Raw genomic sequence first — 27,333 nt, 5'->3', positions numbered from 1 at the left:
TGTATCTATTGGTTTCCGCTCCGATCATTATCCATAGTGACTTGAGCATGAAGTAGAAAAAGGTAAGTAGCGGCGAGTAGCAAATGCGTTGCAGCTCTTGCGTCGGCTGACATCTTCCATGTTGAGCCCAGGATACGCGGGAACGTTTTCCTCGAACGACGACGTTGCTGGTGTCCACTGCATCCCACGTAAGGCCCCAGCTCGCTGCTGAATCGCGCTCTTGCTCAGCGTCTCTGCACCAATTTGAAGCGACGTAACATAAGCTTCGTCCATCTCCACTGCATCGTTGTCCGATACCAAATCCATGTAGCCGCGGGGCGGCCAACATCATCACTTCCATCGTCAAAGTCTTCTGCGGCACTATCCTCAGAGCTGAAGCTCTCATAAGCATCCAAATCCTCGTCGTCTGGAACAAAATTCACGTCGCTCTTGACGATGTTTCTCTGCGGTCCGTTGGTGCAGCTGGCGTCGCCGCTGGGGTAGCATCGCTTTCGGCTCCAGACGCTTCTGACAGTAGTTGCAGGTTGGTGGCTGCTTTTCGATCTGGCTCCGCCGACGGTACGCTACTTAGCAATAGGTTAAACGCCCAAGCCACCGCCGCCTGCGAAAGTTCCACACCCGAGTCGCTGGATGCTCCAAAAAACTCATACAAGCTGTTTTCGGATAGCTGAGCGGTAGTGCCGATTTGAGACGGACGGACGTCGTCAGCCACAGCATCCTCAACACCTACTTGGACTCCTTCGGTCACTGTGGCCTCGGCTGTTTCATTCCCGCTATCTCCGTCTGCGTTCTCGCTGCCTTCAATGTCTTGGATCAATCCAGACTTAATAGCAAACAGTACTACTGCATCCTCACCGACAAACGTTTCCGCGCCGTCAGGCCTTACGTAGCTCCACTTACGCTGAATACCACGAGGACGCTTGGCTGTCCATCCTACACCTCGCAATTGCCGCCAGAGATGTCTGAAATCTATGTCACGGGCCGCTGCAGCAACAGCAGCGGGTTTAACTCGGGAGCTGGAGCGGATGCGGGCCATCCGGCAAATTCTGTAATGACTGGCATTGCTGGCCATTCCCTCTGTATCCGCGTATCGCATTCCCGTTATCTTTGCCTCTCCTTTCCGCACCCTATTCTGACCTGTATCTAACTTTTCTCGTTTTGACCTTTCGGATCTTATTAATTTATAATGACTTGGATAAAGTATTGCCTGAGCCATTTCCTATTGTCGTGTGCTCTACGTCGTATAATACGACATAGGAATTCCTCTATGGCGTATCTTACGACGTCGGTAAGGAAGGGGTTAATAAAAACAAATGTAGTTGAGGAAGACATGATCTGAAATTGTATTCGGGGTTTCGAGCAATTGGCGGGGTGGGGATGATTTTCGAGCGCACTTTGATAGAGTATCGTGTGCCAAAACTTGCTTTGGCAGCTCCTGCAACGACAAACACAAACTCAGTCTGTTCCTACAAACTTTAATTTTACATACAAAGTTCGTCCCCACATAGTTCATCCCCTCATCAGCAGAAGAATAAATTAAGCTGACGAGGACATGATCTTGTATTACATTTAGAGTTTCTAGCTCCTTGTATGCCAATACCCCGATCTCGTGCTTACCCCGTGTATCTAGCTGGAGGATACAAACAACGTTCCAGTCAGATGAGAATATCGAAAGGAACACAATTGACCTTTGCACTCTTCGGCACGACTGCGGCGATGCTGTTTTGGACTGAAACCTTTCGCTACAAAACTCCAACAATCATGACAAAACACGCACCGAGTTGTCTTCATCCCATGTACATGTCCATGTCTCCTCTGACAGTCTACATTGTCGTCCTACCACGACTTCTCACTGCTTTTTCTACTCCACTTGAAGTGGTAGAGACTGTTTGATGCTCGCACCAAGTCGGTGGGCCAGTACCGAGTCCCGCATGACGATGAGGAGACGTCCTTTGCCGCTCTGGAGCTGCACTTCCAAGCCGATCAGAACCTGTTCCGCACTGGCGTCGCCGCTACGGAACCGACCCGCGAACTTGCATTTCCCCACGACCCCATTCATGTTGTTGATCTCGTAGATCTGAGCGACGTTGCACTGCTTCTGGACAGCCTGCACCACCGCGTTCATCTGCACTGGAGCAGACAGCGTCAGCTCACTCGTGTGGAGTGACGTCGCGTCCGTCATCGAGATGCGACGCTCAAAGTCTGCCAGGTTCATCTGCTGCGGCACGAGCAGCTCGCCAACAAGCGGAGACAGATCCACGTCGTACGTGTCTGCACTCGTGCTGATCTCCAGCGGGATGTTGTCCACACGTCCCTGGAAATCCACGTGGAGCTGCGCCGTGGACGTCGAGCCGCCAGGGAACAAGACCGGCAGCTCTGGGAACGACACCACCTGCTGCGGGTTCTTCCCGACCACTTGGACGCGTGCAATGGGCTCGTTCGAGTTGTTCGCCAGCCACAACTGGACCACATTCAGGCCAGGTGAGTGCGTGGACGGCTGACGGAGGAACGCGTAGTGGACGTCCAGTCCGTTCCCAGCCAGCGACGACAGCAGCTCGTGACGCGGAGGTGGCGTCGTCGACGAAGACACGCTGAGACTCATGAGATCGCCCAGCAGATTGCTAGCAGATGCGCCAGTGGACGCAGCCGTGGGAGGGAATGGCTGCATGGAAGGCGTGCTGGCTGGAGCCATACCGGGAGAACCCACGAGATCCAGCGAGTCGAATGCATTGACTGGCTTCGTCTTCTTCGACTGTGACGGGGACTTTGTCTTGTTCTTGTGACGTCGACGTGAACGCTCTTCCTCCTCGGAAGAGGCCTCGGACTCGCTTTCCGAAGACGAGACGTCGCTGTCGGATTCCGAAGCCGAGTCGGAGCCACTCGCGTCGCTACCGCTTTCCGAGTCATCGTCGGATCCACTTTCAGATTCCGATTCGGATTCCGACTGCGATTCGGACTCGGATCCGGAACTCTCGTCGCTGTAAAAGCCCTTCGAGCCACTCTCCTTCTTCTTCGTCGGCTTCGTGGCGCCAGGACGCGACGAATTGCTGCGGGTCGTGCCCACAACCACAGCTTCATCACGTAGAGATCGATCTGGCTTGGCCGATCGCCACGAGGGCAACGTCAGATACCCAGGGACACTGTGCCGCACCACATTCGACATGGATCCGAGCGTGAAGCGCGTCTTGCTCTCGTCGTCGTAGCCAATCAGCGGGGCTGGTTTCTGGCTCGCAAACAACTTGTGCGGGTTCACGACACTCGCGTCTCCAGAGAGCGCAGCACGGACCAACCGCGCACGGTCACGGACGTCGTAGTCGATGTCGAACTTGCACAGCTCCATCACGTACTGAAGCAGCAGCTGGATGGTGCGCTTCTGAGGCTCTCGTAGACCCAGTTTGACTGACAAATTCAGCAGCTGAAGCCGGACTTCAGTCGATTCGTCCGAGAATTCCTTAACCAGCAGTCGAAGTGACTCAGCCGCACACGTCGTGCCGTTGCCATCATCGTTGAAGTCTCCCAGCATCCACACGATCGAAGCACGCGCAGATGGACTCGTCACACGGCCAGTCACCATCATTGCAGCCAAAGAGCGCACGACCAGAAGACGGTCCTTCCTGATAGCTTGCTGCTGCAGTAGCTGACGGATCACCACCACACTCTCCGCCACGACCTGGTCGTTCGAGCTGCGAACCAGACGCATCAAGCCGCTCAAGCAGCGCTCCGCTACTGACGGCATCGCGTCAGCTACACGCCCCAGAGCACGCACCGTCATCGTGACGAAAGACTTGTCCACGTGACGCACATAGGCCTGGAACTCGCGTAAAATGATACTCACATTGTCGTTCGTGACCAAAGACGTCAAGATCTCCAGCTTGAGTTTCCGTGCGTACGCAGGATCCGTCGCACGTACAAAAAACTCTTGCAGAAAGGGCCGGAACATGTCCGGACGAGACGTGCCCATAGACGAGATGACGGACAGCACAACGTACTGGATCTCACGCTGGTTCCGCATGATCTTTACAAGCGACTTCACAATCAACGTGGATGTAGCCATACTATGTGTGCCACAATAGTAATGCAGTGTAGCCACAGCCAGCACCACCGCGCTGTTCCTCGACTTAAGCAACGGGATGGACGAGCGTAGCAGCAGTCGATGGTCTTCATCCAGCTCTTCTCCTCCTCCAATACCGCTAGCCAGCGCGTCACTACGGAACACGGAGCCAACAGAGGGCATGGAATTTCCTCCCAATAGAAACGGCGACCGGTTCTTCATCAGTTTCTGCTTCTCGTCGTCGTCCGAGCCACTGCCTTCATCCGAATAGAAACCTTTCTTACTTTTCCTTTTAGGGAACATCTCCTTCTTCTCCTGTACAGCAGGGGCTTGGAACTGTTCTCGACAGTACCGTATCAACACATGGAGGGTCACAGTTTGCCCCCACTCGTCGATATCTGCCAATAAATGGCAGAGTTTCCGAAAAGGACCATGTAGCAGGTCCAGTCTGTCCGGACAGACCTCGTTAAGGGCCTGTACGGCACTCCCCAGCACCATTGTACTGGAATCATTGAGTAATTCCCCAATGATCTCAGCCAGAACGTCCTTCTGTTCCGGATCCAGCACAAACACTTTACTAATCGCATTTGTGGCGCATTTTCGGACATAAGCGGAGTCGTCGGCCGCGCATTTGCGGATAGCGATGAGTTGGATCTGAACGATGTCGCGGACGCGGATACTGGTCATTACCCGTAGCGCCAGCGCTCTAATGAGCTGATTCGGGTCGGCCAGATCCTTTTGGAAGCTGTTGATACTGAGCAACGCCAGCTCGCGACACTGCGCGTTGGCGTCTGCGTAGTGCACCAGGTACATGTACACGAGCTTCTTGACTTCGACACTGGCCACGATCACGTTCTTCACCACGTCAGCGAAGAATGGAGACACGTCTTCGCCCTTGGAGATGCTGGCGAGCAGAGTTTTCATGGCCTCGAGCTTCTCGCTGTGACCGGCAACACCCAGTTTGTTGTCCAGCAGCTTACGGATGCGGTCCAGGTTCATGCTCTCCTCGAAGAAGTGCGCATCGCCCGTGATGCTTTTTATCCCAATTGCCATCGCCATTTTGGATGCGGGGGTCGGATGATTCGGATCTGAGGGGAAGATTGGCAAAGTCGATACATAATTTTTTTTAAAAAAGTGATTTTTCTAAGAAAAGCACTTTTTCCAAAAACGACAGCTTTGCTGGAAAGAAAACAGTACCGTATTTGAGATCTCCTACTTCAGAGTGATCTCCTAATTCAGACTGCCCTCCAACCAATCACATATCGAGAATGGAACAGCGCACAAGTCTAGATCTCCTAATTCAGAGTACAAAAAACGTGCTAGACTGTAACTATCCACCCAGAAATTCGCAATGGCGCGCACTCCCCTCACGGCCAACGGAAAGGGAGAACCCGTATTTCTGGCACTGGCAAGCCTCCCAAGAAGTTCAAGCGCGTTGCCATTTCATACGCCTACAAGCTTTCGGTTGTGGAGGGAACCTGATTGGGAGCTGCTACGAGTAGTGCGCCATGCTGTGGATACGCGTCACGACAGATAACTTCGTAGTTCCCGAAGAATAACTTGATAACTAAATTGTTTTGTTTAAATAATACGTGATAGAGATGCGTCGGTACATGTACAGATCTTGTGTATTTTGCAACAATACAACTTCAAAAATATTGGGTCTGAAGTAGGAGATCTCAAATACGGTACTGGATAAATCCAGAGGACGTGACAATCCAGTGATTTCGTACCCAGTCATAACCGTTTTGAATTGTTTGAGTGTTCAGCTAAAACCTCTCTTTGCACAAATAATCTTATGCACGTAGGTTGACCAAGATAAGACAAATTACTTTGCTATTTAATAAACTTGTATGTGATGATACTGTATTGAAACCTGCCAGAAACTATTTATCCAAGCCGCTCACGCGCATATCGTCGGACCTAGCCACCCGCCGCGTCTCCAAAGAACCAACATTAAAGCTATGTAGTATTTTTCTTCGCGCGACAAGATTACATTGTCAGATCTTTGAGCCACCTCACTCAACGGCGAAGACTTATTAGCCAAAAAAATAACGGTGGATTATGCTTCCATGGCCCAATCATTTCACTTGGATCCATATGGCAGTGGACGCCGTATGGTCCGTTTGATCCACGTCCACAGTGTGAAATTAGGGTTGGTGGCCGTGGACGGAAGGTGGACGGGAGGAGAGACATACCTGACGGGATAGAACGACACCTTACTTCAGTAAAAACAAGGCCGCTCTCGACTGTCAGAGCACCATCATTGGTGATACCATGACCCGCGGCGTGTCTACGTATTGTAAGATGCCCAGCAGAGGAAGTGACAGCGAAGTATGCGCGAAGGAAAGGGTGTCGAGGCTTCACTTGGTGGTCAGGAAGAAAGTAGGAAAGTGATTAATGATGGGACATACGGAAAATTCAAACTACTGGATGCTCTTACACATGTAGGCCATGGCGTGCTCCCGCTCGCCTCCATGGCGCCCAACCTTGTTCTCGTGATTGCAATTGGCTACAATGTACTGCTCCTACAGTGATGATGCAGTTCTTGGCTGCAGCTCGCCCATGTAAATAGGGTACACACGTACCGTAGTATCCAGCTTCATCTTCGCTCACCACAAACTTCAACGTGCGCCTCTCCTAGGCCACACGCATTCCGATAGTCGCGTGTTCGTCATCACCATCGGTTTGCTAAATGCCCAACACTCCCACTCGATGAAACTCGAGGTATTACGGAAATACTCGAACTTGACTCTGCCTAACGGTTTGGTGAAGTGATTCTCCACCATCTCGTAAGTGGGGCAGTATTGCACGCGAACTTCGTTGCTTGAGACCTTCTCGCGCAGCCAATGGGTATTCGTGCTGATGTAACGGGATCGCTGAGTGACTGACTTGTTGCGCACCCTGGTTATCCTCCATGTCCAGAATCGCTTCCTCAGCAAATTCCAAGCCGTCTAGCACCGAGTTAAGTTCAATACACTCCTGCCCACCGCTGCTCATAGCAATGTATTCTGCTTCAGTCGACGAAAGCGTTACCATGGACTGTTTCTTGGATCCCCACTCAGCCAGATTTCCGTTGTAGAAGATAGCGTATCCGGTCGATGAGCGTGACTCTCTTTCCCTGGAAAACGCTGCATCATAGTACACAACGAGACCTTGATCGCCGTGACTCTGAAACATCAAGCCAAAATCACGAGTTCCGTTCAGATAACGGAAGACACGGTCGACGCTCTTCTTCACTGCAATTGACGGACGATCCGTTTCTTGAGCAAGTAGACGTACAGCCATAGTCACATCCGGTCTGCTAATGACAGCCAAATAAAGCAGAGCTCCAACGACAGGTCGTGGCCGAAATGAGCACTCTTCTTAGCTCTGGAGTAGCAGATCCCTGTAGCGCTCCTCCATGAGTGTCAGCACCGCCTTTGCTTTGTTCATGCCAAAACGTTCGAGAATTGCTGAGATGTACTTGTGTTGACCAATGCAAACTCCATCTCCAGCAGGCGACCACTGCAATTCGAGCCCTAGAAAGTAGGTGATGTCGTCAAAGTTGTTCACCTCGTACTCGTTCTCCATGGCAGACTATATTTGCTCCTAATCTTCGTTTCTCATGGCGAAAGCCAGTATGTCGTCCACATACACAACAACATTCATCAAATCAGCATCGGACCCCTTGACAAACAGGCAGAAGTCAGCATTGCCTTGACGAAACACACAAACTTAACAGAAACGAAGATAGGTTCTCGTACCAGGCGCGGAATACCTGTTTTAGCCCATATAAAGCTCGAAGAAGGCGCTAGGCGTAGCCATTAGGTCCCGAGTTTAAGAACGCTGTCTTGACGTCCAATTACAGGCGCTTCATACGCTTTGATATCACAACTACGAGCACAATTCGCAGCGTGCTGTGACGCACCACCGGACTAAATGTCTCGGTAAAGTTCTCACCACAGCGCTGACTGTGGCCCTTTGCTACTACACGAGCCTTGTACTTATCCAAAGTACCGTCAGCATTTGTCTTCCTCTTATAGACCCATTTTGAAGTGATGGCTTTGCGTCCTGAAGGCAGTGGGACTTCCACAAACGTGCCACTTTTGACGAGACTTCGAATTTCTTGATCCATCGCATGCTCCCACTCGCTCCGATTATCACTTTGGCACACCTCATCGAGGTAAACTGGGTCCAACGAAAGTGCCCATTCTCCAACACCACTTGGAGCCATCTTGCCATAAATGAACGCATCTGCAACGTTTACACGCTCAATCTTGAAGTCAGTGCAGCGCTCCTCCACCATCTTGCAGAGGAGAGGTGCGACGCCTCGTAGTCCAGGCGCCGTCGGCTTGGCTTGGACATCCGTGTTGAACGTCGAGCCGGTGGTTTAGCCCTCTCAATCCTGGGGTCGCCTTGCAGACGGGCTTCTATACGATGGACTCCCACTGGCCCGGAACGTTTAGGTCGGTTCAAGGGTGTCTCCCAGTCGGAAAATGCCGGAGTCATGATGACATCGTCTTGCTTTTCTTCTTCGGCAGGAACAAGCTGCAGCTGACGCTCAGTGTGTTGAACCAATTCAAGTTCAAGCTCCGTACTGATCTTGATCTCATCGTCATCAGCGGGAGGGAGGAATTGGTTTCCATAGAAAACCACCGTACGTGCTGTAGCAACTTCACCTCGTCCTTGCCCGGAAATATGCACTAAATACGAGTACCGGCAGCGTAGCCAATGAAGACACCATTGCGGGTCTTTGCATTCAGTTTCTTACGATGTTCCTTTGGGATCAGCGCCTGTACTTTGCACCCAGAACCTCGTAGGCTGCTGATGTCTGGTGGTGAGCCCAGCAGTGCTTTCATCGGGGTCTTCCCGTCGAGCACCTTGCTCGGACAGCGGTTGCATATGTACGCAGCACATACCACGGCATCGGCCCAATAGTGTACAGGAAGGTTGGGACCCAACATCATTGATCTCTCCATCTCAACAATCACCCGGTTGCAGCGTTCAACCTTGTCGTTCTTTTGTGGGTTGCAAGGGGTGCCGAATTCCTGCAGGATGTCCTTCTCTTTACAGAATGTAGCTATGTCGCTGCCAACGTATTCGAGGGCGTTGTCGGACTTTAAGAAAGCCAATCGATAGCTCGATACGTACGCCTTCAGCCTGGCGATACAATCTTTGATTGCCTCCAGCTGTGCACTTAAGCTCTTCTCACGTAATGGATACACCATGTCCAAATGAAATGGTTCCACAACAATATTGATCAAGCCCGTGTACCCTTCGCATGACGTCACATGCATTGGTCCTACGTAGTCAATCGCCAACAGCATCTGCTCCTTCTTCAAGACGCGTCTGTTCTTAGCTGGGAACGGTCGCTGAGCGAGCCTTCCGCTCACACAGGCTGGGCAGGACTGCTCCACGGCCCCAAGCCACGTAAGCTTCAGATCTGTCAGAGCGCTGTGAAGACTCTGAGTGTTTAAATGACCCAGACGACGGTGCCACGTTTCAACGTGCGGTGCCTCGCTTGTCATTAAAGCTGTACCAGGAATTGTTTCGCTCACTGCGTCCACTACATTAATCGACTGATTAGCACGTGATGCTTCCAATGTGACACCGCTACGCGAGCGAATCACACACGTTACGTCCTTGAACACGACCTCCATCCCGTTCTTCGACGCAGCAGCCACAAAAACCAAATTACGCGCCAAGCCGCGGACGAATAACACTTCTTGCGGCACACATACTTCATGTCCGTTAAGAAGCAAAGGCGCCTGCCCAATGGCGGTTGCCACCAAATTGTTACCAGATGCAACCGTTTGTGTACGTGGCTCCTCTAGCTCGCGCTCTCCTATCAGGTTGTCCATATGACGCGTCATGTGGCTCGTAGCACCACTGTCTACGATCCACTCGCGTCGGTTGTCAGCTGCATCGTCCTCCACTGAGAATGCCATGCTGACAGCCTCTCTCTTTACCGCTCCAAACGTCACGTGTTCGTTAGTACAGTCTCTCGCGAAGTGTCCCATTCGACTGCAGCTAAAACACTTGATATTCGACATGTTCTTCTCCGTCTGCTGCTGTTTGGTGCCACCTCACTTGTTGGTCTTCTGCTCAGGATTAAAAGCGGCGGCTGCCATGCCGCTGCTAGGCGGACCACTTGAAGAGCGATGTCCTTTTTGCTGCTCCCGACGGATTGCTTCTGCCTGGCAGCGCGTTAGCATATTCTCGAGAGTAGGCGACACCGACAAACCTCTTCCGTGCAGGGCCAAGACTGTGCATAAAGTTTTGTCGCGGTTCTTCGTCTCCAGCTTCTAAGTGAAGCTATTGAAGCTCCTCCAGGACACGACGCGTGGTCTGAATGTGCTCCAGTATCGACTCATCCCCGTTCAAATCGAGCCCCATGTACTCTCTCTTGGCCGCACCAATGCTCGCACTGCATTTGACGTTGTACGTCATACGCAAGTGATGCATGATCGACATCGGGTGGGTCAACAAGTAGCACGCCGAAGCCAGTTTTTCACTCAGTGCAGCCAGTATTATGGACATCGCCATCTTCTGCTTCATGAGTCGATCGTGCAGCGGAATAGGCACTGTATCCATTGTAGTTGACGATCCCGGCGTTGCCGACGCAGTCGCCGCCGCTGCAACGTCCTTCTCAGCCTTGCCTTCCGCCGCATTCGGCGTTGGTTCCTGGGCCGCATCCCAGAGGCCTTTCACCTCCAGTACAAGCCGTACTTGGGCTCCCCATGCCGAAAACCCCGATCAGAACGACCCCCCGTACGGTTGGTATGGCTAGGACTGGCGGTGTTGTAAATGGATTGTGCGGGCGATCTTCCGTGAACACGACTTGCTGGAGATCGCTGAAGGCGAGCGGAACTCACTAGTCAAGAGTCAGAAGCTGCATCTGATAAGAAGCAGTATAAGATCATGCGAATGATAGCACAACAATTCCATCCAATAGCCTCCAGCAGGTGGACAAGCACGAGGCCGGGACAGAGATGTGGGTTGCACTTTGTGAGATTTATGAGAAAAAGCAGAATGCTACGATTCGCGAAGCACGATATTGAGACTCTCAGATGAGTTAACAAACATGAAGTGCTCAGCCGTAGATAGAGCTGTCGACGTCTGGTGTATTCGAAGATTTACACCTCGACATCCAGAAATGCAAACGACGTAAAAAATACACCCCTTCGACACCCACCTTTGGGTCACTCTTGTGCTGCTGTTTGTGGAGAGCAACCTCACCAAATGTGGCGTTGTTGCTCATGCTCCATGGCCGTTTGAAGCCCAATTCATCTATTGATACAAGCCGTCCGATGCGCAGGTCGCACAGCAGCAAGCAGGGATTGGCAATATCGGCAGTGCCCAGACATCAATTACTGCTCCGCGTTGGTTTCGTGCACACGAGTGCTTCCTGTCATTTGGTCGGAACAGGTGCACAAGTTTGGCGCCAAATCAGTCTGGCTGTACTGAATTGGCGCTGAATGGGTCTAAAATGAACGATGCGCTGGGCGCGGAGTAAACCTTCGTGGCTTGCCAAGATCCATGAGGATCTTCTTAGAAGTGGGTGTCATGCGCATGTAAATATGGCAGTTGGCAAGCTGAAAAATGGCAGGTTATGACTGGGCTCTCTCACATAGTTTCGACCAATCACACTACGAGAATCGTATGAGTGTCGGCGTGGTGCAACGCGACATCGAGTGCAAAAGATCAGACGTCCGGCGTCGTCGACGTCGAATCAGTGCCAAGGGTCGCGACGTCGACAGCTCTAGCCGTAGATGCTGTACAGGCCCACGTAAACAAGATGTTCAATCTGAAAGCCGACTTAGCGAGCTACGGATATGAAGTCAAGAACATAAATATGAAGCCTATGTTGTTAGACAGTCTACCGGACCTGTATGAGTTTGAGTAAACCGGGGTGCAGTGAAATACGGCGGACATGGTGGTACTTCGACGCCTGATGAGCTCCGTGTGCTGATTGGGGAGGCTGCGAGGCACCCATCGTTCCCGGCTGGCTTCACGACCATGGCCGCCAGCCGGCACGCTCACACATCGTCCACCTCCCTCTCATCATCCATGCAAAACCCGTCGTTCGCATTCCACGTGTACTGCCACTCATCACCTGACTTTCCAGCCATGTGGTCCACTCGACTGCTCAATCCTTTACACGCCTTTTTCCGCCACAGAGTCTTCCACGACTCTATCGGCCGCGTACAATTCGGCGTACACCGCTCCGGAGACCCACACGCTCTCAGGGGCTCCTGTGGCACATTTCTTTCGCTGTATTGGTCGCAACCCGTACTCGAAAATATAACATCCGGCCTTGTTTCGACGTCATCTTCTTCGGACCTTCACCATTGCGCCACACGTGACTCGCAATGCTTCGTCACGGTCCATCGTCCTTTCCTCGTGTTTGTCCACTCTTCCTCCCACTGCTGTTTGCACAGGCGCCTTCGCTGATCCAGCAGTCGCGCTTGCTGACTGGACATCTTCACCTGACTCGCCCAAATTTTCATACGCCAGCTGTACCGCGATGTCTGCCGCCACGTTTCAGCAAGTCCACCGAATAATAGTAGGTGATCAGGAAGGCCACGTGAGCTATAAATCGCTCGGGTGCCCCGTTCTGATCCTCTCGTTTGACCAAGAAGATCTCAAACCCTGCAGGTTCAATAATCTTCATCGGCCCCATATATTGGTGGGCAAATTTACTTGCTTTTGGTCCTGAAGCGGTCGGTACACCCACACCCGATCGCCTGGCTTAAATTCACGCCGTTTCTTCACTTTTCGGCTGTAGTAGGAGGCCTGGCGGCGCTGCTCACGCTCCCGCGCACTCTCCGCTGCCTCGTAACCCTTGCGCATCGCCATAACTCACTGCTTATGATAGACAGACAACTCTCCCATCTCCGTGACGCCGTTCACACTTAACAACTCGTTTAACCTCCCTAACCGCCTGCCCATCATTAACTCATTTGGTGAAAGCGCCACCGTCAAATGCCTGCCGGAATTGTAGGCGCAGAATGCGAAGGGCACCCACGTAGCCCTGTCATTTTGGGCGTCCGCTTGCATGTACGTGGCCACACAATCCTTCCATGTACGATGGAAGCGTTCCACCAAGCCAATCATCTGAGGCCTATACAACACCGGATTGATCTGCTCAGCTTGCGGCATTGCAACCAGCCTCTCGATCGCAATCCCCGTCAACTCCGGCGCACCATCCGTCGATAATTCCCGAAATACACCAAATTTAAGCACAATCTCCTTCATTAGGAACCTGGTTACATTCTTCACCGTGTGCCGATCGACCGCTTTTGCCACCGCATAACGGGTCACGTACACGACAGACGCGATAACGTATCTCTTCCCACCGTCGGCCACCGGCAGGTGGCCAGCCACATCTAAAGCCCACCTATCTCAGACTGCACCTCCTCTAATACTCCGAAAGGGTGGCACCACATCACGCGGTTTAGCTTTTCGACTGCCACACTCCTGGCAGCCACGCACCCCACGCTTCACCTTCCGCTGTAAATCCGGCCACCAATAGTGCGCGGATATCCTCTCGTACGTGTGTGGCGGTCGTAAATGGCCGGCCCACACTGAATCGTGATGCACTTTGAATGCCACCGGCCACAGCTCAGGTGGAAGCACCACTCGTCGCCCTTGCGACGTCTCAACCGTCACCAAGTTATGCCGCACCTATACCGCCATCTTTCTGTACGAACGTGCCTTAACCATGCGCTGCACCAGTCCACGCCGCAGCTGCGCCGTATCACCGCGTCATCTGTCAGCTGTAGCGTCGGCAGTTGTCGCTGCTGCTCGTGCGAATCGAGCACGTCATCGTCTACTGGGTTCCGCGTCACGTTCTGCGGTCGCTGGCTGTCCTGCAGGCCTTCTCCACCTCGTATCGGGTAGCTCCGCTCCTCTCCGCCCACCGCCGATTCCTCGTCCGGCACAAGCTGTCTGGCCACCGGCACGTTGCGTTGTCGGCCGCCGCCCTCAGACCGCGACGTGCCTCCAGTTTCTCTTCGCCGAGCCGTTACTACCGCCGCTTCGGCCGTCTGGCTACCATCGCCCCACTCACTTTCGGCTACTACAGTCATCGCCGGTGGCCTCTGTATCGTAGTTTCCGACTTCTTCTTTTGCTCATCGCGACGCCACTCAGCACCTCGGGGCATTGTATGTCCAAGCGCGTCTTGCTCCAGTGGCTGTTGAAACCGTACTCGGCGCTGCGTCTGCTGCCTGTCTTGTCCGACTGATTGTGCGGGTTTTGCTGCCTGGGACTGCTGCCCATCGCTTCGCCCATTCATAATGCTTAGAGCCGCTTCCAGACGTCGTTTGGCCGCCCTTGTGAGTGGCCGCGTAGGCTCTATTTCCGCCGCTTCAATACGACAGTCCCACACCTTGTCGCGTTGGCGAGGTCGATGGTCTTCGCGCGCCTTCTCCAGCCGCATCGACTTATCGACACCATGCGCCGTCTCCAGTATGGGCAACGCCCGAACCAGTGGCTCACCTTTGGTAGTGACACGCGTACTTTCCTCTACAGTATCCTTGACCTCCCGTACTATTGTCTTCGCCGCCTCAGATTCGGCCGGCGCCGACCCGGCCGCATTCGCCACCACGTTCGCCCGACTGGTCGGTGCCCGTTCCACTTCGCCGTCGTGACTCCTACCTGCCCCCGCCCGTACACCACTCGCTGTCTGTGCGTCTCCCTCTATAGCCACCAGTTGACGAGAACGTCGCCGCCGCCCGAATGCTGCCGCCACTTTTGCCGGTGCTCTCGACAAGGCGTCGGCCACTACATTCGTGCTTCCTGGTCGGTACTCCACGGTGAACTCAAGCTCCTGCAGGGTCAAGGCCCAGCGGTGCAACTTGCCCGTCAAATTAGGGCTGATCATCAGCCACTTTAAGGCCGCGTGGTCGGTCACGATTGTGAACGTCCGCCCATACAGATACGGCCTGAATAGTTTAATTGACCAAACTACCGCCAAATACGCAAGCCCCGTAATGCCGTAGTTTGACTCCGTGCGACTGTTAACCTTACTTGCGTAGGCCACCGGCTGCCACCCGTGTCCATGGTCTTGCATCAAGCAAGCGCCAATCCGACAGTACTTGCGTCCATTACCACACGAAATGGCAGCTTAAAGTTGGGATAGACCAGTAGCGGCTTGGTCGTCAAGACCACTTTCACGTGCTCAAACTCAGCCTCTTGCGCCACTGTCCATTCCCACGCTGCATCCTTGCGTAACAACTTCATCATGGGCGCCATGAGCGACCCGAAGCCCTCGATAAACCGACGATAATAGCGGGCGAGATGTACGAGCGGCTTTACTTTAATGGCGTCCACCGGCCTCGGAAAGTCTTGTACCGCCGTCACTAGACGCTTTAGTAGTCGCACCCCATCGAAACTGAGCTCGTGTCCTAAGTACTCCATCTTTCTTGTCGCGAACATACACTTCTTCAATTTTAGAGCTAATCCAGCCGCCGCCAGACGCTCCAACACGCACGCGACCTCCACCACATGCCGTTCAATGCCTCCTTGTGTGAAGACGACAAAACCATCCGAGTAGACAAGGCAAGTTAACCATGTAAGCCTCCGTAGCACGCTGTTCATCATGCGCTGAAACGTAGAGGGCGACCCGTTAAACCAAATGGCATCCGCACGAAGTGGTACAACCCCTACTTAGTGGTGAAGGCGGTCTTGGGCCGGTCGGCCTCGACGACCCGAATCTGCCAATACCCCGCCTTCAGATCCAGCGTCGTAAACAGCACCACACCGCCTAAGGCCTCCAAGGTCTCGTCTATTCGTGGCAAAGGATAAACGTTCTTCTTCGTCACCTTATTAAGCGCTCGATAATCGACGCAAAAGCGCACCTCACCGTCCTTCTTCTTGACCAAAACTACCGGAAATCCCCACGCACTTTCTCCTTATTCGATTACTTCTGCCCTTAGCATCTTTGTCACGTTACTGGTCACCACCGGGTCGTCCGTCTGCGCCAAAGGTCTCCTCTTTGACATGATTGGGGCCGCATCTCCCGTGTCGATGTGGTGTTCAATGTTTAGGGTCGTCGCGGGTGGACAGTCGCCGGTATTCTCAGCTGTCTTTCGGTATGCCCGCAGCAACTTCATCATCAACTGTCTACTTGCCTCGTCTCCTTCGCCAATTCGGACATCGCCTTCGTTTGACAGCGGCGTGTCCACGTCTCCTAGCTCACCCAGCCACTTCAGTATCTTCGCGTCGCAGCGCACCGTTAATCGCCAGCACCGTCATGCCCTCGTCCAACGGTATCCACCTATTCAGCTCCCGTTTAGGTGGTAGCCGTGCTTTGTCTCCGCCCGGGACCCAGGCTTTGCCGTAACGCGCCTGTGCTACCGTAGCGGCCAGCGTCACCGGTCCCGTGTGCTGGGTGGGTACGAAAATGCCGTGTTCGCCATCTTCCGCGGCCACCGCTACTTCCACCGGAGTCACTGCACTACCCGTAAGTTGTATTCGTCGTGCAATGCGGACAATAGCCACTTTAGCCCCTCCTTCCTTGTCAAAGGTCCGGAAAGGTATAGCAACCAGGCGCCCGTTGTCACGGTACTGTACTTCGTTGCTATTGAAGTCCATCACCGCTCCACGTCCTCGCATGAAATCTACACCAAGAAGAAATTCGTCCGTGCACCCAGCCACAATACACGCGTCAACCACGATGTCTTCGCCAAACACGCTGCGCAGGTGGAGCTGCCATACTCCTACGCCATCGAGCAGAAACTCACCAATGTCTTCGACATAGTCAACTGGTGCCGCGCCTTGCACCCGATCTCCATATCGCATCCAGCCCGCGCCAGTGATCGTGTACCGGGCTCCGCTGTCCAGCTTTATGCTTCTATGCTTCGCCGTCGGCAACCCGTCGTCCGCACCGACATACACGACTCCGCACTCGTCTTCACCGTCCGGCGCCTTCGAAGCCTGCTGCCGCTGGACTAATCGGACTTTCGCCGGTTCGTCACCACACCTCACCACCGCTTCGTCTCCCTGCACCGCTCGTCGCGCCTCCAGCTCCTGCATAGCCTTATCTTGCTCCTGGCGACGGGCAGCCCCACGTTTGCCATCGACGCGCTGCAACTCCTCGGCCGCCGCCCGGCTACGAACCCGCAGCCGTTCCGCCGCTCGTTTAACTTACTGGTGTTTGGCAGCTTTTTGCGCCTTTCGACGTTCCCACAGTACCTGTGCGATAGCGACGCCCTCATCGTTGGTGTCGCTCGCACGCCCTCCGGTCCCGGCCGCTGTACTGCACACTGCGCCATTTTGAGTCTGATGTGGAGCCGCACCGTCAATGCGTCCCGTCTCGCTCGTCTCCCCACCACTCGCACCTGAGTATCGTGTGGTCGTCATAGCTGGTCTCACTGTCTCCCGAGAACGCCGCGCGCGCTCCTGATCCTCGCACTGCGTGTCCTCCTCCATACGCTGCACTACAGCCTCCACCCCTGGACCTCCGCCCTCTTCTTCCTCTTTGCCTTCAGCCTCGTCACTCCCACTGCTTTCTTCCGTCTCTACCTCTCCTCGTTCATCCGTTGCCTTATCACCACCCGTGCCGTCGCCTCCATTCTTGACCTGCACCGGTTGCTGGGGATCCGTCGTTGGTGTCGAACGCTGTGGTCCCCCCACTGCGTCCGCTTCTAGTTTTCCGCCGGCTCCTTCCCCTTCTCTTTGCGATTCTTCATATGCTCGTCCTTCCGCGCCTTTGCTTCCGGATCAGGACATTCACGCGCGAAATGTCCAGGCTGGTCACACGCGAAGCACCGGGGTGGGTTCGGGCAGGGGTTGCCCACAGCCGAAACCAACGACAGCACCACCACCCTTGGGTAATCCCGCCACCGCGGCGCCGCCGTCACTTCCCTTCAACTGCCTCACTGTCGCCTTCGTCTTCTTCTTCACGGGTTGTACGTCCGAGTCGTCACCGCTTGAGTCCCGTTCTCGTTGGTGCCGTCCCTTTCGGTCCGCCGCCTCTTTGTCGGACTGCTGCGACTGCTTCATCCCGCTTCTAGTCTCGACCCAGAACTTCCCATTCCACGTATGGCCCGGTGGCACGTCCCACGTGCCAGGGTAGTCGTTCCACACGACCTGAGGGTTTGTGAAGAGGGCCACGCTCCCGGCCTCGCCCTCTGCCGATCCTATACCGTGCCCCATGGACATCATACGTGAAGGCAGACCGCCTATTCCCGGAATCACCATCGTTTGGCCGGTCGTCCCAGTCATTGGTATGAGATAGGGACTCGGCGCGGTTGCCCACGCCTGCCCGATGTTCATGATGCATTGCGCAACGTTGTCCATTGGTTCGTCAATCTTCGTGTCTTAGTTACCGCCCTCTCCAGCGTCTTCGGTTTCGGTTCCTGTTGCACCAGCTTCTTCGTGGTCTTATCAATATACCTGTAGAACTGAGCCAACCGAACACGCTCGCTCACCCGGTTCTTACCCACCAGCTCACGAAGTACCGCCGCGTAATCAGCATATGTCTCACCTGGCATCATGCGCCTACCGTTGACGCGCCATTCCGCCGCCGATTTGTCGAGCCGTTCCCCATAGCGGTGCAGCAATGCTTTCTTCAGGTACGTCCACAACCGCTTCTTGTCAGGAAGCCTACGATCCATGTTAAGCCACCAACGCGCCGCGGTCTCCATCAGCTTGTGCCGAGGACGAAATAGAGTGCTCTATCCGTCCTTCGACCGCGTCCAGACTCCTCCGCACCCTTAAGCGCCAAATTCACCCGGTCGATCCAGGTGGACACCGACACCTTCGGGGACGGTGTGTACGTGGGGAGATATAAGTCCTTCACGCTCTTCCTTCGTGGATCTTCCCGTGCGTCGTACCGCTCCCATCGTTCACGTCGCCCTCGCCGTCCATAGCGCTCATAATCTCGATACCGCCGGTGTGGCCGCCCTAGCCGCTCCGTTCCTTCGCTCGAGTCAGAATAGCTCTCGGGTAGGCCTCGTCACTACTGCCGTCGTCACTGGGCTCGCTCTCACTGCTCGAACTGCTAGGATCGTCGCCTGACCCGTCCTCCAAATCTCCCCTACTATCGGCGCGGTGGGGTGACCTGGATGACCTTCCGCGCACCGATCGACGCGCCGACACTCGCCGTCGCTGATCGTAAGCGTCTCCTGGGTCGTCGCCCCTACTTAAACGTTGTCCGGATCGTCTCGAGCGACCAGAGCTGCGCCGATGCTTGAGCATTCAACTCTCTGAGGTCCGACCGCCGCTCCTCGTGTCCGGCGTCCACCGGAGCCGGCAGCAACCTAGCCACCATCTCCCGCAACTCGCTGATGGTCTAGGCCATCGTAACTACCGCTGATTGGCTCGCCGCTCCGCCACCCGTCGGAGTATCTTCGTCACCATCTGCGACAAGTTCAGCGTCGTCACGAGTCTGTCGGGTCCTGCTGTTCTCCTCCGTCGACTCTAGCAGCGTTACCGTGCGTCCCGCCACCCATTCTTCTCGTTTAACTTCTTTCTGCTGCTCCGCACGGTCGCCCTCTCCCTCCGCGTTCTCACTGAAGGTTTCTCGCGACTTCTCCTCCTCTTAAACCAGTATCTGGCTCTTCGCGTAGCGTGGTGAGATCCTGGGCTTTACCCTGGACCCCTTAGTCGTTGCTGTCTTCGTGGCCGCCATCTCGTCTCGTAATGCTTGTCGTTAGCTTGCGTTAGGCCCCTGTATGACCACCATGTAACGAGCCAATTATCTTGTCCGGCCGTGGGGCAGGTCGTACTACTCCCACAAATACTGCGCTGGGGGGGGTTCGCCCTGGTTAGTCGCCGCCCGTACGGAAATCCCTCACTCAACTGGCCGACAGAACCCACTCGAGTCTGCGCCGGAACGTCCACTGAGAAGTGTCCGTTCCTATTTATATTTACGCAACACAACCTTTGCTGCACTACTCGCTCCTTCTTAACCCTCGTGTACTATTCCAAGCACCAGCCTTTCACGCCGCTGCGCTACTTCGTCACCCGTGTGTTCCCCGCACCGAACGCTACCCGAATCTTCACACAGGCCTCAGGTGCCTCTCAGCCCCTTGCTAACCCTCCTGCCGTTGGCGCTGCCCGCGCGGTCGTCACGTGCTCCGCTGGCTGTAGCTCGCTCGCTAGTTGGTCGGCCTCCGCCCCCTCCCTGCTCGCTCGCTCTTCCGTTTCGGTGACTCGGACGGCCTTCGTCTGCCGGTCCTCGTTCCCTCTTCCGTCTCCCAAGTGCGTCTTCCGCCACACACGTGTCAGGTCCTGTGCTAATGCCGCCGATCCAAAAGTGAGCTGCCCGGTTCTTCGCCCCACACTGCTCCCCTCCTTTGTTCATTGCAGTGCGGCTGCTGCGCGGTACTTCAACATAGCCCACCCCACTATTCCTCATCATCCATTTCGGCTTCAAATGAGCCTGGCCACTTAGCCAGCACACTCACGTGGGCCTCTTCCGTCCTTCGTTTCGGCTCCCATGAGCCTGACCACTAGCCAGCACACTCATGTCGGCCTCTTTCGTCCTTCCTACTGGCGTCGTATCCCACTCGTGCTGCCAATCACCTCTTTGACTACTGCACTCACGGTGTGCGAGGCACCCATCGTTCCCGGCTGGCTTCACGACCATGGCTGCCAGCCGGCACGCTCACACATCGTCCACCTCCCTCTCATCATCCATGCAAAACCCGTCGTTCGCATTCCACGTGTACTGCCACTCATCACCTGACTTTGCAGCCATGTGGTCCACTCGACGGCTCGATCCGTTACACAGTCATCGAGAAGGATAGACCGGCAACGTCGACGAGAAAGATTCGAATTAGTAAATGTCATTGTGTTACTCAATGTCTGTATCGGGTACACTTGATAGAAGTAGCTAGCAAACGTACGCTCGCCAATTACCCCTACTGAAAAGCAAGTCGGCCGAGGTTGCACAGGGGACCCTTGATCAAAGAGTATGAATGGACACCGTCTCTACTGACGACCTTTCACAGTAATTAAGTCATATGATTTACCCTCTTCCTCTCCTGAGGTATCCGATGCTTCGCCGTCTTCATCGTTCGCATCCGAAGAAGTTGACGCATCCAATTTACCAATACAAACTACATTCGATGCACGCAAGCGTTCTACCAAAGTCGTGTAAGCAGGGTCGTTAATGACATCAGGCTGATCTTAGTTGGATTCACTCATGTACAATGCCGTATTAGCTTCTATATATCTCCCTCCTACTGTTTTGATGCCCCCCTGTAGACCATTTCACGTCGTATCTGAGCTGATGGAACGCCCTGCGGACATTCTGGACAACACCAACCTTCCCCCTAAGCTTCTACGACTTGCTGCGAACCCCAGTTCCGGCTTGCAATCCAGCTGAAAACTAAGTATGTACTTGTAGGGCCCTTCGGTATGGATTGTGCTAAGTTTTGATCTCAAATGAGGCTTGCGTTGCTGAGAATCTATGGTTAAAAAAATCGGTACGCTGGTGAGCATACATGTATGCTCAGTGGATTAAAAGATTAACAAATTTGTTGACTCTGCTTACTGCAATCCCGGGAAACGGATACTACAGTATGCGCACTAAGTCTATGAGCTAGCTGAAATTACCCCTCTGAAAAGCCTGCAACGCGTGTGGCTTAGAAGAATAACTTGATCACCTCGTCCTCTGAGGAGAAAGTTGCGGAGATGACAGATGCTGGAAAGAGCAGTGCCATGCGCTGTGACAACTGGGCGAAGCGTGAGGCGCTGTACGAAGTAATGTTGGTTAGCTACAAGACAATGCGTGAGTTGGAGACGGCGGAAATGAGATTGCTGTACGAAAAGGGTAACGTGGCGCTAAATAGCTTAAAATCGGTTTTGCAGGTGGCGTTGGCTGGTGTGCATGCCGTCATATCAAGATTTCCCGGTCTATTGTCCGCTGCGGAGGCAGATGCTCTCTGATCCAGAGTCTTTGCCGGATCTTGAAACACAGCAGGTTAAAGCGGCTGGTCACACGGGACACAAGGGTTGTAGTTTTGGAAGGCAAATAGGAGTGCAAAAGTGCGTGATGGCCGTCCAGGCCAGCAAACTAGGTGCTTTGCTGAAGGGGATGTGGGGAAAGGAATGTGTATAGGAGTTCCGACCGAGTCAGTAGCACAATACCGCTAATAAAAAAACATAGAGCTCTGGTCGAGCTATACTGTAGCAGCTTGTGAAGCGAAGTGTTATAAACGTTTTTAGATAGAACGAAGAAGCAAATAAGCTCATGTTGAAATATGACAAATGTTTGTAGTCGCTTTTATCTTCTCTCTAAGTATTGTGGTTTTCATCAATTTTGCCGCCCGATTTGCTGTGTTATCTCGGGGCCCGATTTAAATAAATTGGGCAGGGTGTAGGGTAATTAGGCTCGAATTAGCTATATGTGACCCTACTTAAGGTCTTAATGATATGGGTGACGTCATCTCCAGACGACCTTACCGCCCACAACTCAGTTTTACTTATTGAGGAAGAGATAAACACTAAACGTATGCATACTGTAGCGCGATTGCCGAGTAAAAGGGTGCTATAATTCCCCTATGGCGGTTAGACTGGAAGTGTTCTAGCGAATGAGTTTGGGCAGATCACTTATGCCTTCCAAAGACGGCAATTCTGGCACTTCCCCTTTAATTCGAAGTTCCCATCGACATATCCGGCCCGAGATAGCAATCTTACCTTACCCCTACTTTCTATTTCGACGGCGTTCAGCAAATCGGATCCGATATAGTGGATCTCGGATCATCCGCTTTGCCAAAATGGATGAAAACCACAATACTTCCTCCGTCCGGTAATATAATGCATGGGTTAGAAGAAGAAAACAAAAACGTTTTAGCGTCAAAATCGCATTTTATTGATGTATGATTGGTCTAAAAGTTGCGTTAAACATTGGCGGCCCTTCTGGCGGTTTTCGCGCGCATTTTGAATGAGTGGTTGACGAGCTGTGGTAGTCCCAATACGGCGTCATTCCTCATTTTGGCTTTTATTCTTCGCAGCAAGCCCAGATGAGCCGACAGCGCACGTTGTAAAAGGAAGAACCTCACGTCGGAAGAGCGTGCTGAAGTCGTGGCAGCTTATCTGCGCTCGAGCGTGAAGTTGCAGCCGCCCAAAGAAGAGGTCGTGGCCTGTGCAGTCCGTTCTGACTACTTCGGTATACTTAAATTTACTCTGCATTACTACTTTCTCTCGGGGGTACTTAGATGTCACACAGCATGCCTGAAATTCATGCTAAGTGACAATCAGAGAATTGTTTGAGCTCGTTTTGCCTCTGGATTTGTCCAGAAGACGGGGAGAGATGGGCTGCAGTTCGACAATATGATGGAGTATGTGCACCTGGATGAAACGTGGCTCTACCTAGCTAAGGTGAAGCAACGCTTCTATTTGGTTGAGCTCGAGGAGGATCCCCATTTGCCGGTCAAGAACAAAAAAATATTGTTTAGGTGATGCTTCTCGCTGCTGTGACTCGCCCACGTTGGGATCTAAGGCGGCATAAAGTGTGGGATGAGAAAATTGGCGTGTGGCCATTTGCTATCTTCTAGCATCGACCTCGGAATTGAAGACATACGCAGTGGATGGTGACATCTATCGCCAGTGGCTTTGCCGATCGGTCATTCCCTGCATTAAGGGCCTTTGGCCTTCGGGCAAACGAGTCATCTTGCAGCACGGCAACGCAAACCCCCATGTGGCTGCGGATGATCCTGTTGTGATAGCGGCATGCGCGGAGGGCGGGTGGGGGATGCGCCTTCAGCCACAACCTGCTAATTCACCGGATTTTAATGCCCTCGACCTCAGTTTTTTTACTCCATACAGTCGCTCCAGCACAAGGAGAAGGCTAAAACTATCGAAGACCTGGTCAGCAATATCGCCGAAGCCATCAAGCAGCTTCATTACAGCGTTCTAGATAGCATTTTCGTTTCCCTAAATTCTGTGCTGATGGCTTCTATGGACGTTGACGGAGGCAACAAGTACTCTTTCGAAAGCCGCTATGACGGGTAGCCGTGGAAGGCAATAAATATGCTAAGTTCGGGTGATACGAACCGAGCTTAGACCTATATCTTTGGACAATGTTATGTGTGGCGCTGGTCTTATATTTTCGGACGGAGGAAGTATGTTTTACCATGCGTCCCCTAGCCATGATCGAACGACACTTTTTTTCACATTGGCAAAGACGCTGCTCGAGCTTCGTTATTTAACTTCTTCCCATACGACCACATATTCCTTAATTATGTCGAAGCCAATCAGACACCTCTAGTTGCCCGCATGCGACCGCATGACCCGATTGATAATGAGTCCAACACGAGGTAGCCATGTGCTCGCAATAGCATGGGTCACATGCTTTGCAAAAGGAAGGTTCTTACTTCCAGATTACATTCAACAACATCTTCAAGCAATCTGCTATCGCTTCCAACATCGTTAGGGTTCCACTAAAATCTTAAGGAACTGGATTTCGTGTTTTCAAAAATATTTGTTTCCCTGCAAGAGAAAATTGGATATTACCACTGCTACTATACCCATGAAACGTATTTAACGCTATGTGCAAAAATGTGGCTGAAACCTGCGTGGAATAGTACGAAACTACTTCTGATGGGTGGAGGTAGCGCAAATTTCGTAACTTTTTCCTCGCAAAAGATGCCTACGACAATACGTTCTTCTAGGGAACTAAGTAATACAGTTATTGTTTGTTTAGCGATTCCACTTTTTTTCAATTATACATTGCAAAAACTCTTTGAAGTTTTTCTTAGAGCTAGTAAAAGGTTGCTTTCAGCTATTCCTGTAAAAAAAATGGTTTTCGGAACTCGAGATTCTTGCCCGGACAAGTAAATATAAAATTGAGCTGGTTTCACTGAAAAACGTAATACGTTACTGTAATCTTGTCGGAGCCAAAAATAAGTATTGCAATTATTTCGAGTATTGCTAGGTTAGGGATCAAGCTACTCCGAACAACCCTACCAATCCGCTACACACCACTGCCATTATTAATAACACGCTCTGGTGGTGGTAGGGGGGGGGGGTCCTTTCGCCAATCGAAATGAGCCGGCAACGGCACAAGACAGTAATTTGGGTTTCGTACAGGAGAGTACGTGACCTCCTATTAACTTTATTCGACCCGAAATCTGTTATATTTATTAGTAATATAAAAGGTTTAGCAGGTTATGGACCTACCCCGGGCTGCAAATTGTGCTTAATCGCAGTAGAGTGGTAGTTGCTCTCGTATGAACTAGTCATTTATGACGTATCCGGACATGTAAAAGTATGGTACCTAAAAATGGGTACGGTTTACGGTAAAGTTTACGGTCAGCTTACGAGACGGAATTTAGTGACTAAACAAGATCACGGGACGGAGTTTAGTGCCTACTAGTAATTGTTCGAATCTGCTTTGATTAAAAAGACAGAAAGGTTTCCGTAAAATTTAGAATTCTCCCTGTAATTTTTTGGCCTTTTTTTAAGGTAAAAAGTGGCAGCAGCAAGCTTGTGGTCGACCACAAATGATGTTTTAGATTGAGAAAGCTTTTGTGGCAAAAATGAAAAATGACTGTTGTTAACTAGAGCTTCTAGGACCTCTACATTCACTCCTTGATCTTGTTTTGTTCAACAACTCATGGTCGAGTCGTGTAATGGCAACCAATCCATTTTTTACTCCTTTTGTTTTGTGTCAAATTCTTTTCTAGTTGAGGCGCGCAAACGAGCGAAATCACTGGGCAATGGGCATCTTGCTGCGCACGCAAATTGTACTTACTGCATGCAGATATCGCCACGCGCGATCTGGACCAAAGGAAACTTGAGACTTGCACCTACACTCGCTGAGCTGATTATGGAGTGGCTACGACTATCAAAGCGAAACATTGTATCGGTGGGAACCAAGCTCTCTCTATTCGACGACGTTGTCTTAGAACTCGAGAGGACGAATGAAAGCGCTACCGATTGACGCCTGATCACAAGCAATGACGATGCCTGGTTACCTTTTCGTCGGACGTATTGTAATTAGCCCATGGGAAACGTCGTGTGGTGGCCAGTTGCTCTCACACAGCGACAGCAAAAGTATTCACCCAGGCGGGGTTTTTAACCTTATAGGCTGCGGCATACTTATACCATAGATTGAACTCGGGGGAGGGGTCCAGGCCGACATTCCGATTGCCATTGCGGCCGAGTTTGAGTCTCTTGTATACAATGTTAGGATCGACACCTTGTTTCAAAAGTTTCTGCACTTCCGTGTCCAAGTCCATCTTTGCTGCGTAGAACCTCAGCTTTGTCGATAGCTTCTTGTCGCCAAACCATTTTGACACGCGTGAACCAAAGTTTTTAAACACACTCGGTATCACGGCTCTCTCTTCGTCAACGGAGCCATTGGCTTGATTGCTCGTCGTTTGTGCTTGCAGCAGTTTTCTGCTTCTCGGCTCCACGCCGGCAGCATCGATCGATTGAGCGAAGTCTTGTGATTTCTGCGGACTGACTGCTGCAGCAGTGCTGCTGCTGATCAGGACAGCAACAGCGAGGATAACTACGAAGTATGAGCGCATAATTTCTACCACGTCGGTGTAGCTCGCTGGAGAGAGAGTGTTATGCTTGGTTTGCAGATTGTGTTGCTGACAATTTGTGATTGTTGCCACGAGTTCGGAGATAGAAAAATGAACGCAGAAGCACTGCAGAGGATCGGTTGGGTTTGCGCATCATTGAAGAGATAATCGCCGTTTTATGATACTGAATCTGACCAATCATAAGTGGCCAAACCGAATATTTCTATGCCATCACTGTGAGGAAAGGGGGGGGAGAAGTAAAATACTTACTAAAATCCACACCCGCTGCAGGAAAAGCGCTGGAACACAACGTATTACGAAGTCCGTAAACAAACGAACCAACGCTCGTGGCGGCAACATACGGATGATTTGCGCAAAACAATGCTGCAAGTTTTAAAAAGTGCGGGTTCAAAAGTTAAGCTAAATAGGATACCGGTGTAACAGGCATCCGTATGGACATACCGCATCGCACCTGTCCTAAGCGAACGCCCATGTTCGACGTTTACGGGGTAAGATTACTAGCAAATCTCACAGCTAGTGCTAAAAAGTAAACGTTTCCTCAAGCTCGTCCGGTTGAATGTTACGCTCGTGAATGACCTGCCTCCATTAATTTTTAAAGTGGTCCGCTGATGAGAGCTGTTAATAACATTTCGGTCGAACAGCTCTCTAGCTATTTGTATGCCGTCGCTCTTCCTATTGCCTCTTTATTAACCCTAATCAGACTGCTGCCTATAATTAGCTCACGGAAGGACACATTAACCTGCAGCCATCTGTTTATATTCATTTGCTATACAAAACTTCGCTTAGGACAG

At 52.4% G+C, this 27,333-nt stretch overlaps 3 protein-coding genes across 3 annotated transcripts; all 3 read right to left on the bottom strand.

Moving 5' to 3' along the window:
- Nucleotides 1-1,861: 1,861 nt before the first annotated feature.
- PITG_15755 (AP-3 complex subunit beta, putative) lies at nt 1,862-5,115 on the bottom strand (the record flags this gene model as incomplete). The annotated part of the gene is made up of 1 exon (XM_002897972.1): nt 1,862-5,115. One exon carries the CDS (start codon nt 5,102-5,104, stop codon nt 1,862-1,864), a length of 3,243 nt encoding a protein of 1,080 aa, XP_002898018.1.
- A 5,233-nt stretch (nt 5,116-10,348) lies between these two features.
- PITG_15754 (uncharacterized protein) lies at nt 10,349-11,294 on the bottom strand (the record flags this gene model as incomplete). The annotated part of the gene is made up of 2 exons (XM_002897971.1): nt 10,349-10,767; nt 11,273-11,294. 2 exons carry the CDS (start codon nt 11,292-11,294, stop codon nt 10,349-10,351), a joined length of 441 nt encoding a protein of 146 aa, XP_002898017.1.
- Nucleotides 11,295-26,026: 14,732 nt separating this feature from the next.
- On the bottom strand, nt 26,027-26,524 carry PITG_15753 (secreted RxLR effector peptide protein, putative; the record flags this gene model as incomplete). The annotated part of the gene is made up of 1 exon (XM_002897970.1): nt 26,027-26,524. The coding sequence occupies one exon, from the start codon at nt 26,522-26,524 to the stop codon at nt 26,027-26,029; it is 498 nt and encodes a 165-aa protein (XP_002898016.1).
- Between the last annotated feature and the right edge of the window lie 809 nt (nt 26,525-27,333).

This window comes from Phytophthora infestans, genomic scaffold (assembly GCF_000142945.1).
Source record: "Phytophthora infestans T30-4 supercont1.40 genomic scaffold, whole genome shotgun sequence".
NCBI classification, from domain to species: Eukaryota; Oomycota; class Peronosporomycetes; order Peronosporales; family Peronosporaceae; genus Phytophthora; species Phytophthora infestans.
Note: the sequence above shows the minus strand (reverse complement) of the source record. Positions and strands in the feature narration are given on the sequence as shown.